The following is a 15,817-nucleotide window of genomic DNA, read 5'->3' on the forward strand; positions in this document are numbered from 1 at the left end:
CTAAGGGCGCATGTTCACATAATCGAACGGCTACTGTAGTTGATGGCAAAAGCGTCGTAACTCATAACGAAACTACGCCAGAAAGTAGTGCTCAAGTGATTGCTTTCGCTTTTTTACGTTACTTTTCGATATATCATTAGCTAGTTAAGAATTTGCCTTGACCTTTGGAGCACACAAAGCAATTCAAAGTTGTTGAGTTACGTCCCTCTTGCAGAAGGCAGCCGCTTTGTCTAGGAATATAGTCACAAAGCAAACTTCAAATGTTATTCGTGCTTAATGTTCCGGAAAATGTCGTTGTTGATTCAATAAAAGTACAGAAATTTAAAAAACACAAACAAAAATTTAATATGGAAGCCTCGAGCTGATATTAAACTTTTTGGCGTCAAGCTTTCGTTGATTCTTTGTGCTATGCTTCTGACAACTTTGCTAAGTTTCAAATGCGTTTGACAAACGCATAAAGTGCTCCAGCACGTATGTATATAAATACTTATGAAAATAAAATTATTTTTCTCTCTCTTTTGCTTGTTTTAAACGCGCTCATCTTCTCGTCTTTTTTTTTTTTTTGAACCCGCGAAATCCAAAATTATGCGAAATTAAATTGAAAATTGGCTAAAATAAAAAAAAATGTAAATTTTATTGAACTTCTATTGAAAATAATCGCTTGCAAATATATTTGACCGACACACACCTGTACACCATTTATCAAAAATCCTAAATCCCGCACCCGCCAAATACCAACAACACACATTTGGGTTGTAGTTGCTTTGGATGGGCGGCGAAATTCAGCAGCACCTTCATCAGCAACAACAATTGGCATTACAACAACATCTTAGCAACGTTGAGAATGCCAAAAAGCGACGGTCCGTATGCGAGACCCTCAGTGCACCGCCCACATCCATTTCACCTTACAGCGAACCGAGCAACGGTACCAACAGACGGCACTCCACCATGTCTTACTTGGGAGTAATTACAAATAAATTAAAGTTTAATTAATTAATCTCCATATTGAAATATATAAAACGTTTTTCGTTTGGTTTGTCAGATTTCTTTTCCAGTTTTGTTCCTTCTAACTCCTCTAGTTGTCTAAGTTTTGTTCATAAGTGAATGCAATGGAAATTATTTTGTTAAAGCATGTGCAATTCTTTTTCTTTCCGGCTTTTGCGTTTAGTAGTTGTCTGTTGTTAAACAATCTCGCCTTAAAAATGGTTTAGGAAAGTAATTCTAGAATACGAAGAGAGGTGGATGTCTTTGCTGCAAGTTGACATGATTCGGAGGGCTGTGGATCGTCAGCGGTGATCCAGCAATACGACGAAAAACTTTTTTAGTCACTTTGGGACGATTTAGAGCAATCAATTTACAGACGCAGAATATTTTTTTATGTTTTTGTCCAAAAAAATTTAATGAATTTTGTAGGATCAATACAATAGTTAACTTTTATGGAAACATTGATGTTTTTTCATGCCCTCAAAGCGACGTAAATCTGTCTTCAGAAAATACAGTGTTTAACAAATTCTTGTAAATCAAACCCAAAGGAGTACGTTGGATCATACTTAACCCAGCCTAGGATTGTCTTCCTTACCTTTCCTATGAATATACCCCGGCTTTTCTTGGATAAACCAAACACTGCGACCCCCGGAAACTTAAGATATATACCATAGCGACGACTAAGAATTATAAAATGCTTTCTTTTTTGGTTACTTGTGTTACTTAAATTAATTGTAGTAATTGCCTGAGACTACCATATACTATATATCCGTATTTATCCGTATTTATCCGCATTAGCTCTTCTTAGCATTCAACTATTTTAAGAACTCGTTCCTCTTTGTAAATACATATATACTATTATATTATTCTCATATATCTATTTTGGTATGCATGAGTTTTATACTTTCGTACGATTTTTGTTTTTCTTTCAAAAATTAAACGCATGCTTTAGTAGGCCTACTAATCCAAAACACCCACTAAATGATAATTAATAAAATTTCATGCCTCCCGAAGTTCTTCAAAATTCTGCATAGTTCTTGTATATTAGGAACTTCCGTATAAAGTTTTTGACGAACCTTTGTATAATCCTTGCTTTAGAACCTCTCTGGGGAAGACAAGCGGCCCAGAATAATGCCGGCAACTGAAATTGGTGGCAGCAAACGCAGCAATGAGTTGAAGATTGACATGAGAGACGACTTGTATTCTTCGTCGCAGGAGAATCTGCAGAAGCTGCAAAACGACAGCATTCTTAAGCGCATACCTGTGGGTGCTGAAGCAACAACGGTGTTGGTAAGCACCATTATAACTAAAATTTAAACACTTGGCTTTGCTAAACTCAACTTCTTGCTGTGCAGGTGGGTGCAGTGGACTTTCTGCAACAACCAACCATCGCATTTGTGCGTCTAGCAGAGGGTGTGCTTATGCCTACCTTAACAGAGGTAGCCGTGCCGGTACGTTTTATGTTCATACTCATGGGCCCGCCGACCCTCGACTTGGACTATCATGAAGTGGGTCGATCCATTGCTACGCTAATGGCGAACGAACCATTCCATGCTATAGCATACAAGGCAGATGATCGTAAGGATCTGCTTTCGGCTATCAATGAGTTCTTGGATGATTCCATTGTGCTGCCTCCGGGTAATTGGGAGCGTCAAGATCTCTTGCCATTTGAGGAATTGAAAGCGAAGAAGGACTGGATTCGCTCGCGCAAGCGAAAGGCGCTCGAGGTAAGCTATGGGCTTAGAGTATTCTAACGTCTACAGATTTTAACAAATATAATATTTAGGTTAAGAATGAAATGAAGGAGAAGATAAAAGAAGAAGCTAAAGTAATTGTTGAGAAGAAACCGGAATTGGAAAGTGGTGATGGAAAGAAGAAAATTAATCCGTTAGAAAAAACGCACAAATGGTGGGGTGGTCTGCGCAATGACCTTAAGCGCCGTCTGCCCATGTACAAGAGCGACATCACCGATGGTCTGAACTCGCAAACACTGGCCGCCACGATCTTCATGTACTTTGCTTGCCTCTCGACCGCAATCACCTTCGGTGGTTTGGCCTCCGAAAAGACTGGCAATCTGATTGGCATTTCAGAGACCTTGTTGAGCACAGCACTCTGTGGCATAATTTTCCACACGATTTCTGGACAACCGCTTGGTATTATCGGTACTACTGGCCCTTTGCTGCTCTTTGACGAAGCGTTGATAAACTTTTGTCGCGAGAACAATTTGCCCTTCCTCACCATACGCGCCTACATCGGTGTTTGGTTGGCCGTCATCGCTACCACGCTGTCTGCGTTCGAGTGCAGCGTTTATGTGCGACTGTTTACCCGTTTCACACAGGAAATTTTCTCCGCATTGATCACATTGATCTACATCTATGAGACATTGATGAAATTAGTTTCGGTGTATAAGAAGAACCCGCTGTTGGCCGACTATAATTTTCCACCAGCAACACTAGCACCGCAACTACAGAGTTTTGATAATACAACGATGGATAGTTTGGGTAATGTAACGGCCGATGTTTCGGTCTCGAACACTACATCCAGCATTGGTTTAGTGTCGAACATCGTATCCCATACGAATATGCCAAACACAGCGCTTTTCTGCACGATACTCACCTTGGGCACCTTCACGATCGCCTACTATCTGAAACTCTTCCGTAATTCCCATTTCCTGGGACGAAATGCTCGCCGTGCGCTGGGTGACTTTGGTGTGCCGATCGCCATAGCGATTTTCGTATTGATTGACTATCTCATACCACAAGTGTACACAGACAAGCTTAGCGTGCCAGAGGGTATTTCACCCAGTGATCCGGAAGTGCGCGGTTGGTTGGTGCCCCTGGGAGGTATGCCCGTTTGGGCACCCTTTGCCTGTGGCATACCCGCCATTTTGGTATACATTCTCATCTTCATGGAGTCGCATATTTCGGAATTGATTGTCGATAAGCCGGAGCGTGGTCTGAAGAAGGGCTCCGGACTGCATTTGGATATTGTGATATTAGGTTTTTTGAATACATGTTGCGGCCTCTTCGGCACGCCATGGCATTGTGCAGCTACCGTGCGTTCAGTAACACACGTCTCTGCTCTAACGGTGATGTCAAGGTGCGTATTTGGTTACCATTTATTATATATACATATATATTTCATTGTATGTATAACGTTTTATATATTGTAGAACGCACGCGCCTGGTGAGACGCCACGCATCATCGATGTGAAAGAGCAACGTGTCTCTGGCTTCTTCGTGGCGCTCTTAATCGGCCTATCCGTGACAATGGCACCCTTGCTGCGTTTGGTACCCATGGCGGTGCTATTCGGTGTTTTCCTATACATGGGTATCGCTTCAATGAGTGGCGTACAATTCTTCGACAGGTAAGCTCTCTCTATCCGACAAATTTCGACTTGGTCGCTTATACTATATACCGCTGTTTTAATGCTTTCAGAATGGGCTTATACTTTATGCCTGTAAAGCACTACCCGCCCACACCGTTTGTGAAGCGCGTGCCCACTTGGAAAATGCACATGTTCACCACAATACAATTGCTCTGTCTTACTTTACTCTGGGCTGTGAAATCGTCCAAAATATCATTGGCTTTCCCCTTCTTTTTGATTTTGATGGTGCCCATAAGGCAGCGACTTGCCATGCTCTACACGCCAGAACAACTGCAAGCGGTAAGTGAACGCAATTTTATTTAGTTTTATCATTGGTTGGTTGTAATGGAACTTGTCATATAATTGCTGTCCCTTACTTAACGCAGCTCGACGGCAGCGAAGCCAAGGATGAGGACGAACCCGATTTCTACGAAGAAGCAACCATTCCGGCATAAGGAAGCACGTGTACATATGAGGAGCTGTATTAGAAGCAAAAATTAAATAGATTTGAAAAGATTTATAAATAGAAAAATTTTAGGATAATGTGTTTTTATAAACCCTTTCAAATTTATTTAGTTTCTTGTGAAGAGCCGCCCTAACTTAGAAACCTGCATAACTGTAATTGAAGGAATTGCCTGTACTTAAGCATAAACTTATACACTTAAGTGCTTTATAAAATATTTTATTGTTCATAAAGTCATTTAATTTTTACACATTCTATTTTACGAATCTTTTGCTAGTTGAATTCGTTTTCATTTTTGAAGCTAGAATTGAAGCGTTGCATTGATGAATGTTAAAGGAACCACAACTAAGAAAGAAACAAAGTATTTTTCTACCCTAACGCTGTATAAATGAAACAAAAACAAAAACGTACTTACTTTATTTGTATAAAGAGCAATTTGTATGCTATATGTGTATGTATATGTTAAAACTAAAAAAAAAAGCTAAACGATTGATGAAAAATGGCGTGGCGCGTCCACGATTAAAGTATTATCTTGCAAAATCAAAATTACTGATAACTGTATATGTACATATATATGGTAATTAGTTGAAGGTATTGCAATTTTATTAGATATTAGTCTAGAAACATTAAATAAATTATTGTCGCAAATCGCCAGCCAAGTTGTGTATAAGAAGTGGTCCAAACAAATTTGAATTACCAATTTTAATGATGTATTACTAATTGTTATCGAAATGCACTCTTAGCGAAACCAAAATAGTTCATACTTAATGGAACCACTGAATGTCTCCTACTTAATGACTACTTAATTAATTTTTATTGAACTTAATTAATTAGGAAAACATAGCTGTGTGTGCATTATCTATAATTAGTGATTTACAGATTACACAGAAAAAATAAATAAAAATAAAAAATAAAAAAAGAATACAAAAACAAGAAAGAATACAAGAACCGAAAACAAATACAAATCATTTCGTGGCGAAATGCGTGAACTTAGTGCTTTGTAAGCCAGCGAGTCTATCGCTGTTAATGTCATTGTGATGTACTGTACTTATCAGCTTGGAACAATAATTGAAACAAAGAAATCGAACATGGAACACCGTTTATTAGAGATGCTAAATATTTTCAGACGCAAATATGCATACTTAACAATCAAAGATATGAAATGTTATTATATTTAGAGAAGTATAAAAGACAAATTTTGAAAATCAACTAAATAATAATCCTATTGTTATGACTAAAATCCCCTTAGACTTAGTGAATAAAATATTGAGTGATTTAAATTAACACAAAATTTGCGTTTAAATGCATATGAAAAACTTAAAGGACGACGTAGTACAACTATGAGTAAAAAATAGTAAGACTTTGTTCATAATTTTAAAATTTTTAGTTTATTCCTCAAAGTACTATATATGTATGTCATCCGCCTCAAAGCTATTCTCTTTGGCACCAATACACTTGCGCTAACTTTTTTCTAATCCTCGAAACAGTTGTTAAAGTCAATTTCCGGAATAGCCTTCAATGCGTTAAACGTTTAATATCTTCAATTCTTTCAAAACGATTTCCTCGGAACGGTCGTTTGAGTTTGCCGAAAAGTTGCGACACGATAATGGTTGAAATTTTGGCAAAAACTCAGGAACAATCAATGCAGTACGCGACGAAGCATTATCGTGGTGCAAAAACCAAGTGTTGTCGATCAATAATTTCGACCTCTTTTTTCGAACAGTTTCCACAAATGACGCTTAACACTCAATAATATACCTTGTTGACAGTTTGACTGGTCGGAAGGAATTCGGAATGCACCAAAGCGCGATAATCAAAGAAAACTTTTTACATAACCTTGATTTTTGAGCTGTTTTGACGTGGTTTTTTCGGCTTCGGCTCTTCTTTGCTTTGATATTCGGCCGACTAATTATATGTTTCTCGGTCGTAAGCATAGATCCAAGACTCATCGCCAGTAATACTACGTTTCATGACATCTTGGTAGTCGAAAGCAGTGTTTTACAGACTTTAACGCGACGATGTTTTTCAGAAAATAAATGAATGATTTTGGAACCAATTGTGCTCTCACTTTTCTTAGGCCCAAATGATCTTTCAAAATGGTTTTCACTGATCCTTCCGATATTCCAACGATGCCAATTAAGATCTCTGACTGTTAATCATCGATTCTCAGGCACCTATTCCTTTATTTATCGACGTGTTAATGAAGTTGATGTTGCTGGCCGTTCTGGACGCGGTTTGTCGTCATCCGTTCTCGACCCTCTTTGACTAATTTGTGCTAATCAAACACACTTGCTCGCGACAAATAATTATCATCGAAAGGCTTTTCCAGCATTCTGAACGTTTCGGCAACAGAAATTTGATTCCGCACAAAATTTAATGGAACTCTTTGTGGAAAAGTTTTACTCATCGTAAAAATCACGAATGCAATATGTGATGATGTGTGTGTTTTTTTCCGAAAATCAGTTTTTAAATAAAAAAAAAGTTGGAAGAACTCAGTGGCAACGCTGAAAATTATTGAAATATTTCCAAATTTTAAAATTCGAATGTTATTTTCCCGACAGCAATCAACCCAACTATTTTGTAATGTTTACTCTTTATTTACAATTTCATGCATTGATTTTGAAAATGTTTTGAAAATCCAAATTTTATTGTTAAAAATTAAAAAAATATATAAAAAAACCAAAAATGAGTGATTGTGCGATGCGTATGAGTGAGGCTAAATTAAACAACTTCATGGAACTATCCGAATCGATTGAGGAATCACTGGAACTAGCCAAAAGAGGAACCGAACAAATACGAAACGAAATTGAATTGCTGAAACAGATTCAAATGTTTCATGAGGAATACGACTTTCTAACGACTGCGTTAAATGACAAAGCGAGATCAAAATCTGAAATTACCACACTTAAAAGGGAACTCTTCACTTTAGTACGAAAACGCATAGAATTGCTTCGTAATTTCAACAAACATTGCGACGATTTCCAAACGGACATGAAGCTGATGCGACGATTGCAATCGTCAAGCGACTTACAATACGAGGTCAGCGATGTTGGAAGCGATTGTGACGACGCCGATGATATAAACGAGAGGGTCGGTATACGCAACACAACTGAAAGGCAAATGTGGTGCAGTGACAGTTGGTTTTCTCCACACTCCTCTGGTACTACTTTTGTTTAGTCGTAATTGTGGAATAATTCTACCACCAACAATCCGCATCTGGAAAGAGGATTTTCATCCAAAGTCTACCCTGTGTATTGCATTTTCATCACATCTTGGGCATCTTGCATTAATTGGATACCCAAAAAGCGCTGAAAATGCATTCCTAAGCCGCAAACATTCATAAGTACGTAAATATGGTATATAAGTGTTCTTAAGATATATATTTCTGATTCGTAATAAAACAACATTAAACACTATTCGATTAAAGGATGATATTTTCGGTCCATTTAAGCTCTTGGTTTTTACTAATAAGTGCAGAGAGCCGACAAACGAACGATTGGTATATTTTCACACTTAACTTGTGTACATTTTCGGAGAGTAGGTTGAGGCAGAATAAAAATATGAAGCTTTAAACAGAGCCAACAAACAATTCAAGCATTCAGAGTAAAAATGTAGCTATTCGTGAGCTTCGCAACTACCTTATCGACAGCAAAGCTTTTCAAACTATGCCCAGAGAACGTATATTTATAGCAGAGAACGTTTATCATAGAGAAGGCAGAGAACGTATATTTATTTCTCTACCACAAGCTTTTCTGCGATGTTTTTCATGCACTCAGTTGCGATGTGTTTGTGCCAAAAAGCTTCGAGTCCCAAAAAGCTCAGTAATTGAGTGAAAATCTGAGCGGATACAAAAACCGAAACTCTCCTGTGCGAAGAATAAAAAGCAACGCATCTCAACGAGTGCCACGAGCGTAATAATTTACCACAACCTCGTCTCCTACACGCTTGTGGTATGCGTAGAACCGACTTCGTTGTCGTCCTTCTACTGCCGTGGTCCTTTTATTAAGCAGTCGTGACATCGTGCGCAACATCGACAACTTTTATACAAAATAACACGAAAGGTGAAATGAAGAAATCAGTTCAAATCGCGACGTTTCAGCGTACGGATGCGACTATAATTGTGGCGCGTGAACGCAGCGTGCTTATTTCCTACAGATATATATCACAGGATTGCCGATTATAAAATCCACTAGTGCGAATTTCATACGATTCGTCCAAGCAGATTGGCGTGTAGTGATAGCTAAACTAATTGTATGTGAAAGTTTTCGATAACGAAATGGTTCTCAGTGTATGAGTGCGTATTTGGCAATAATTTTCGCAAACATTGGCGGAAACGGAACCAACCGCCTACCAACCTCATTCCATTGCCGTGGTCCAAATATTTTACCATTTTGTTAGCTAGTATCGGTGCAAGCACTCGTGCTACACGCGGGAATTTCCGTCTGTCGTTCTTGTGTGCGTCGCGTTTCGCTGTCGCTTTCGGTAAGTTCACGTTAATTGTTCGTGGGTCGGTCGGACGTATGATCGGTATTGGCATCGGTCAAGCATTTTAAACGATATATGACTTTCGGTGGCGAAAAGTCCAGAGTGTTTGTGTGTGTGTATGTGTAAATTTTATCAGCCACTAACAAAAATCGAGCGCAATTATTTAATAGCTGACCAAAGGTGCCAGCTGCTCACTGCGAATGGATTTCGACCTTGCAGACTCGCATTCGTGGCTCCTTACTAAGAAGGTACAAAAGCAAATGATTATGGTTCGTAATTATCGTGTGTTATCACAATTACAATGTGTCTCAGGAACACTACATTAGGTTCATATTCATTATCCATCGAAAGGCATCCACAATTAGAATAAATCATCATCAGCTATTCCAATTTACTATTCCCAATGCATACACAAAGCAGTATTTTTATGTTATAAAACGCCGAGACCTTGGAGAAATGTGGAGAGTAATGACCCTATACTGATCAGATACGGGAAACCTGGGTTTTAGAATCAAACTCGACCAGATCATGATTATAAATATATATTAAAAGAAATTTTCCCTAGAAACAGCAACACACTTAAAAAAGGGTGATCCATTTTGAGGTTACCTAATTAAAAAACTCAGAAACTTCAAATTTAATAAGAAACGTTTATTATCATTCGAAAGAACATTCTTTGGGATGTGTTTTTGTTTTTTAAGATTATCTCTTTTTAAATGTTGGCCGCGGCTACGTCTCGGATGGTCCATCCGTTGAGTCTGGCGAAGGAACCGTGTGATGTTTTGCTCCAAGACCTGAATCGAAGCGGGATTTCCCGCTAAGACTTTAGACTTCACTCATCCTCACAGGAAAAAGTCGAACGTTGTGATATCACATGATCTTGGTAGCCAATCGATCAGCCCAAAATGTGAAAGTATGTGCTCATCAAAAAAAAAATGTTAAATGTCGCCGAGATCACGAGCTTAAGCTAAGGCATAAAATGTTCGGGTATCGCGGCGCGATAACGGTCGTACCGGCATCATTTTTGAAGAAATTTGGACCGATGATTCCACTGGCCCACAAACCACACCCAACCAAGATCTATCCAGAAAAGGCTATAGTACTTCTACTTGAATCACTCGTTATATCTGAGACATTCATAAGATCGTATGAAGAAATAGTTTCGGCCGAAATTGACAGTTTGAAAATATAAAAACCGCTTATTTGCTCAAACAATTGGATTATACCTTAGGGCGGTAATGAAGAATACTTAAATATTGCCTATTATCGGACTTCCTTGAGCTGACTTAGGCTTTTCTGCCCCACGAAAACCGTTGAATAAGTAAATGAAACCACAGAGTTCGTAAACTTTAAATTTTTAAGAAAAGGTTCTTTCTCTAAACCAAATAAAATATGTTTTTTATTTCTGTCAGTCAAGAAAATTAATAGTGGTATGTAATTGGATGATAATCTCATCGTTATAATACAATATATTATTGTTCTTAAGAGAGAGAGAGGCAAACTAACCAGTTTTGATAACACATTCGGGACCCTACAATGCCACCGTTGTTAGACTAGTTCGTGGGAAGCTGTGTTCGTCGCCTGGCTCGCAGTAGGTACATAATCGATAGATCGATTAAAAGCTGTGATATATTTTGACTTTGATTAGTCACTAAAGAATTAATGATGGAATGTTTTCTAAATTATTCTTTTGTTATTTTTTGAATGGGAAATTCAATATTTAATGAAATGACGGTTTCCGATTAGGTGGGCATTTAGCAGCCGGAACGGGTGCCCCTAGACCTTAAAATTAGGAGCAAGCGTTGCTAACTGAAACTATAATTACTATTCGAATCAAAACTCCCGGGAGGCTTAAGCTATTATTAAATAGAACTATGTGGGTTTGTATGTGTCTGTGTGCTCCTAATTTTAGTGTGAAAACATTAATTTTCGACACAAAAAACTTCATAAACATTTTATGAATTCAATATCCATTCGGCCCCCGTGCACCCGTGATCAATAGCACGGCCCATCACGTAATTGCGCGCCGTCCATCAGCCATTAAGAGGGTCACAATTCCAAATCAATTAATTTAACAACAAAAGAACTGTCATGTAAATAAATAATGACAAGTATGAAAACAAACCGAAATTATAACAATGGAGCGAAAAGCGACAACTGAGACATAATAACGGTATGTGCACAAAAAGTATGATAGCAAAGAAAAATGAGAAAGCGATTGAGGAAAAGCGTTCAGCGTTCAGCGTACACAATACCAACAACACAATTGAAACGTAAATGTATCTGGTATACAATATACATATGTATATACAAGTAGAGTAAATTAAGGATGAAATACATATTTACTTACACGCTTGCATACACATAAATACTTTGAATGGTCGTGGGACGCAGCCTATCGATTACTGCAATGCAGTGTTGTGTTTCGCCGTGAGTCCTTTTGCGACGAAACCAGCTCAAGGAAGAGCCCACGGTTGACTGAGTGACGGCATCGTCGGCGCTTGAGTGATTGGACGCACCCACCGTATTCACAAACAGCACCCCCATTCGTATATATCGTTTGCTGATTTCCTTGATGGCGATCTCCACTTGTACGAGTATTATGTAAACATCCGGTTGTAGACGGCCGGCCGCCAGTCGGCCAGTAGTTGTCATTGTTGCGCTATCCTGTTGCGCTCCGTTTCATCGCTTTCATTTCCACACGGCTACGACTCAATGCACTCGGGCCGTTCATAACAATTTTTTGTTTGAATCGTTTTTGTTGTTGGCTGTATTGAACTGACAGACACATCAATTAAAAGCAATGTCAATGTACTGCCAACACTGGCAAGCGTAAAAAATACTCACGACCCGATTCTGCGCCGCCGTCGCAATCCGGACAATGAGTTTGGGCTTTTGTAGTTCATTGATTGGCAAGTGGCGATATGAGTTCGAATAAAATGAGTAGTTGAAACTATTCCATTGGCACGCCTTTTTGTTTGCTCGTCTCATTCATTAACTTTCCTTACTAAAACACTGGTGCTTCGCAAGTTCGCTTTTTGAGTAGATTGCAATACAATATAGCGTAGCGTAGGTCTCCAAGCTAAAATACCTTAAAAACTGTCAATAGTATGGTTAACATTAGAACATTTAACAATTGTTGAGTAGGGATTTTGGACAATTCGAAAGAAACAATTGGATTTCAATTTAATAGATTTTATGAAAGATTACTGACTTTACTGTAAAAAGTTATACGCTTTGAAATATATATCATTTATATATGTTTACTTACATTGTGACAAAAAACCAAACAAAGGTATTTTCCTAATACTATGTTCGGACCGACAATGTAAACATGTTCTAGTGGGAAAAACTGATTTTCGCCCTAAAACATTTGTTTTCGTCTGTGTAATCTGTCAAACGAAAATTATATTATTATAATCGATGCCTGCTCTAGTGTACTCGATTTTATTGGAAGACATATTTTGCCGGCTCTAAATTGTCACTTGATATTTGCTTACAGTCCATATACAAATACAGCTGCCACTTGATATTGTCATATTAGGGGAATTCTCTTGCTCTTGCAAAACCCTTGCACGGTGCACGAATTGCAGAATTTTCCTCTTGGTGCAACGGCACAACAACAAACACACGCAGAAAATTATTTGCAATGGCTGTAAAATATATCAGAGCAAAACCCATGTTTATTTTCGTGCAGTGACACGTAAAAATATAATTGCAACCCTGTTTTAGCTGTCATTTTACATAAAGACATATTTCGTCTTTAAATTGTTGAGGAAGTTAAGTTTTAAACAGATTTTATAATTTCTACTTAAATTATAAAGATTTGTTATACTTTTTTGTTAAGAATGTATGCAGAAGGTGCGCTAATTCAAAATAAACATTCTCAATAAATTGACTGAATCAGCCGTTCATATATCACTAGATTCTGCAATGGGTACTTACTTGGCCTTGCACATTTCGGTATAGGATTTTTGCATTTTGTGTCATCGTGCAATCTTGCAAGAGCAAGAGAATTCCCCTATTGATATTGAAAAATGGAAAAGCAAAAATACAAATAAAATAAATTTGTGACTTGTAAGTGAAAACTCATCGAAAACACACATTATCGGCCCGAACGACTTAGATTCCACAACCCACAAATGTTTTTTCAAGATGTTTTCAATGTCGGTTCCAACATAGTATAAGTTTGTGGGACTGTTCTTAATACTATGCCAAATATGAGCGCAACCTGTCTACTAATTTGTTTACAGCAGCTGCTTAAGTCAGTACACCTCAGTACTGTATTTCGGCTTTTACAATGGATAAAAATATCGAACAAAGAATTGAAATCACATTTTGTTTTTCTAACCAAATTCGTGTGCGAAATCATTGCGGATGTTGAAGAACACTTGGAGTGATACAAAGTCTTAAAAGACAGTTCAGATATCGTTAAAGACATGCCTCATACTGGACGAGCTTCGACCTCTTCAGCTGACGAAAATATTAAAAAATTGAAGGATATGGAGTCGAAATCAAAAACCCACGCCAAAGTCACTCAAAAATCAAAGTGATGCTCATTATTTTTTTCATTATTCATAGTTTGGTGCATTGTTTGGGAGGGGCAGACGGTCATTAAGAATTTCTATTGAAGCGTTTGTGTGAGAACATCCGTCGAAAATGGCCGGAATTGTGAATGAACAATTCATGGATTTTAGGCGCTGATAATCCACCATGTTAGTTTTTCTTGTTCCCCAAACTGAGATTTCAGCTCCGTGGAGCCCATTTACTGTCGATCGAAGAGATTACACAAAATTCCATGGAGAGCTTATGTAAAGTATTGTGTATTACATCTGGTGGGGATTAAGCCAACAAAATAAATATTGATGAATAATTAAATAATTTTCGTTTTATTTAGTACTTCCGGTTACTTTTTTGTAATAATCTATGTACATATAAGATTATTTCTCTGACACAATATTCAACATTCATAGAATAAAAAGTAACGAAAACTTTGTTTTATGACGAAATTGGTAAATTTTTTTGGTTGTCAAAATCTTTGAATTTATTTGTATTATTTTATTTTAGAAACAAATCCAAATATTAGTTACAAAAGGCTACAAACTGGAAGTGTATTTGTAAGCAAACAAAAAATTCATAAGAAAAACATAGACAACTGTATTTGACACTAAAGATTAAAAAATATTTACATAAATTTTTTCTTACAAACAAAAATTTTAAAGTCGATGAGCTTCTTGCACTTTTGCGCTATTTAAATGTTAGACTTAAGTTAGGATTCCTTAAATTGTATACTTTTCTGCCATTATGACGTTCGAAACATCTAATAGCTTTTGGATTAAATGAAAAGTATTTCCAAGTACAGGACGATGAACATTATTGGATTATTACACTATTAATAACAAGAAAGGAGGGCTAAGTTCGTGTATAACCAAACTTTTTATTCGCCCAAAATTTGTTAGGATCAAAGCCGGGAAAGTAGTTTCCGGTTTTATAATAAAAAATCTTGGGAAAGAATTCAATATTCGATTTTCTACGAAATTATAAATGTGTTACCATTATATCTGGTATCTTATTAACTTACCTTATAGGTTATATACTCACTTAGTTCTATCACTACATTTTGCTTCGTGTGAATATTTGAATAAAATATCTAAAAAAATAAAATAAATATCTATTTATATTAAAATATCTAGTTAACTGACATGAGCATGAATGAGTGTCATAAACTCGGCCAAAACGGCTAAATTTAATAAATTGTATATGTGGGGGATATGAAGTTAAGGCCAATGTCAATCAAAATGTCACACAACCTATATTAACAGTTCAAACTCTGGTGGAAAGTCAAAATGGATGCAAACTATCAATGGTACATATAAAGGATAGAGGAAGAATGGACTAACTGCAGAAATGTTTGATATATGTCAAGTATAATCGCTTTTATAAAGATAGAAAAAGTCTGCTAAAATACCGAAAATCATTATATGTGAGATGAGATGAGATAGTTCGTAGATCAATTTTACACATTTTCGGCATTAAACTATAATTATAAGTTCACATAAGCTTGCGATATTTTACATATGAATCGATATATACGATATTAAACTAAACGAGGGTTAGAAAATCGAATAATAGGCATATGAGTGCAAAAGATAAAACCAAACCGATGTTACCCTTTTTTGGCAATACGACGGCATTCTCTCTGACTAAGATTAAGATACTTCACTGATTGAACCCTATTTTCGATAAAAAGTCAGCCATGTGCACTGAGGTCCTCTTATTTGCACCGATAGGCATGAACAGTGTTGGTCCGATTTTTCAAACCCCTAAGTGCCATCTTAGCTATAAATTTTGACCATGATGGATTTGCCCTAATTTTTATTTAGCGACTTATCGCATTTTTAGTAATTTTCTCCATAACTAGCAAGTTTGGTCTCGTGTGTTTTGCGGGATATGTATTGTACCTTAAACCTTTTAGGAGAAGGGCTGTGTTCATTATCTGAAAATTTCTGCCAAAAGAT

At 37.2% G+C, this 15,817-nt stretch overlaps 2 protein-coding genes and 1 long non-coding RNA gene across 15 annotated transcripts in view; 2 read left to right on the forward strand and 1 right to left on the reverse strand.

Moving 5' to 3' along the window:
* Positions 1-5,736, forward strand: part of LOC126763366 (band 3 anion transport protein) — a 48,881-nt gene extending 43,145 nt beyond the window's left edge. For 9 of the 11 annotated variants that reach the window (XM_050480799.1, XM_050480801.1, XM_050480802.1 and 6 more), the window contains 7 exons: positions 760-963; positions 2,083-2,274; positions 2,340-2,711; positions 2,771-4,083; positions 4,157-4,351; positions 4,423-4,651; positions 4,738-5,736. In XM_050480799.1, the coding sequence (XP_050336756.1) occupies positions 760-963; positions 2,083-2,274; positions 2,340-2,711; positions 2,771-4,083; positions 4,157-4,351; positions 4,423-4,651; positions 4,738-4,806 (2,574 nt within the window). In that variant the 3' untranslated portion in view covers positions 4,807-5,736. The remainder of the gene's footprint in view (positions 1-759; positions 964-2,082; positions 2,275-2,339; positions 2,712-2,770; positions 4,084-4,156; positions 4,352-4,422; positions 4,652-4,737) is intronic. The other 2 variants (XM_050480809.1, XM_050480810.1) reach the window with 1 other exon arrangement.
* Positions 5,737-8,790: 3,054 nt separating this feature from the next.
* LOC126762978 (uncharacterized) overlaps positions 8,791-15,817 on the forward strand; it is a 176,584-nt gene continuing 169,557 nt past the window's right edge. For 2 of the 3 annotated variants that reach the window (XM_050480088.1, XM_050480089.1), the window contains exon 1: positions 8,791-9,547. The gene's annotated coding sequence lies outside the window, so the exon portion shown is untranslated. Of the gene's footprint in view, positions 9,569-15,817 lie in introns of all 3 variants that reach the window. The other variant, XM_050480090.1, reaches the window with a different exon arrangement.
* Positions 9,991-12,646, reverse strand: LOC126762986 (uncharacterized). Its single transcript, XR_007667540.1, has 3 exons — positions 12,571-12,646; positions 12,147-12,398; positions 9,991-12,077 (listed from the first exon to the last, which is right to left on the reverse strand). It is a non-coding gene; the product is annotated as an uncharacterized LOC126762986 (long non-coding RNA).

Source organism: Bactrocera neohumeralis, chromosome 6 (assembly GCF_024586455.1).
Source record: "Bactrocera neohumeralis isolate Rockhampton chromosome 6, APGP_CSIRO_Bneo_wtdbg2-racon-allhic-juicebox.fasta_v2, whole genome shotgun sequence".
Taxonomy (NCBI): Eukaryota; Metazoa; Arthropoda; class Insecta; order Diptera; family Tephritidae; genus Bactrocera; species Bactrocera neohumeralis.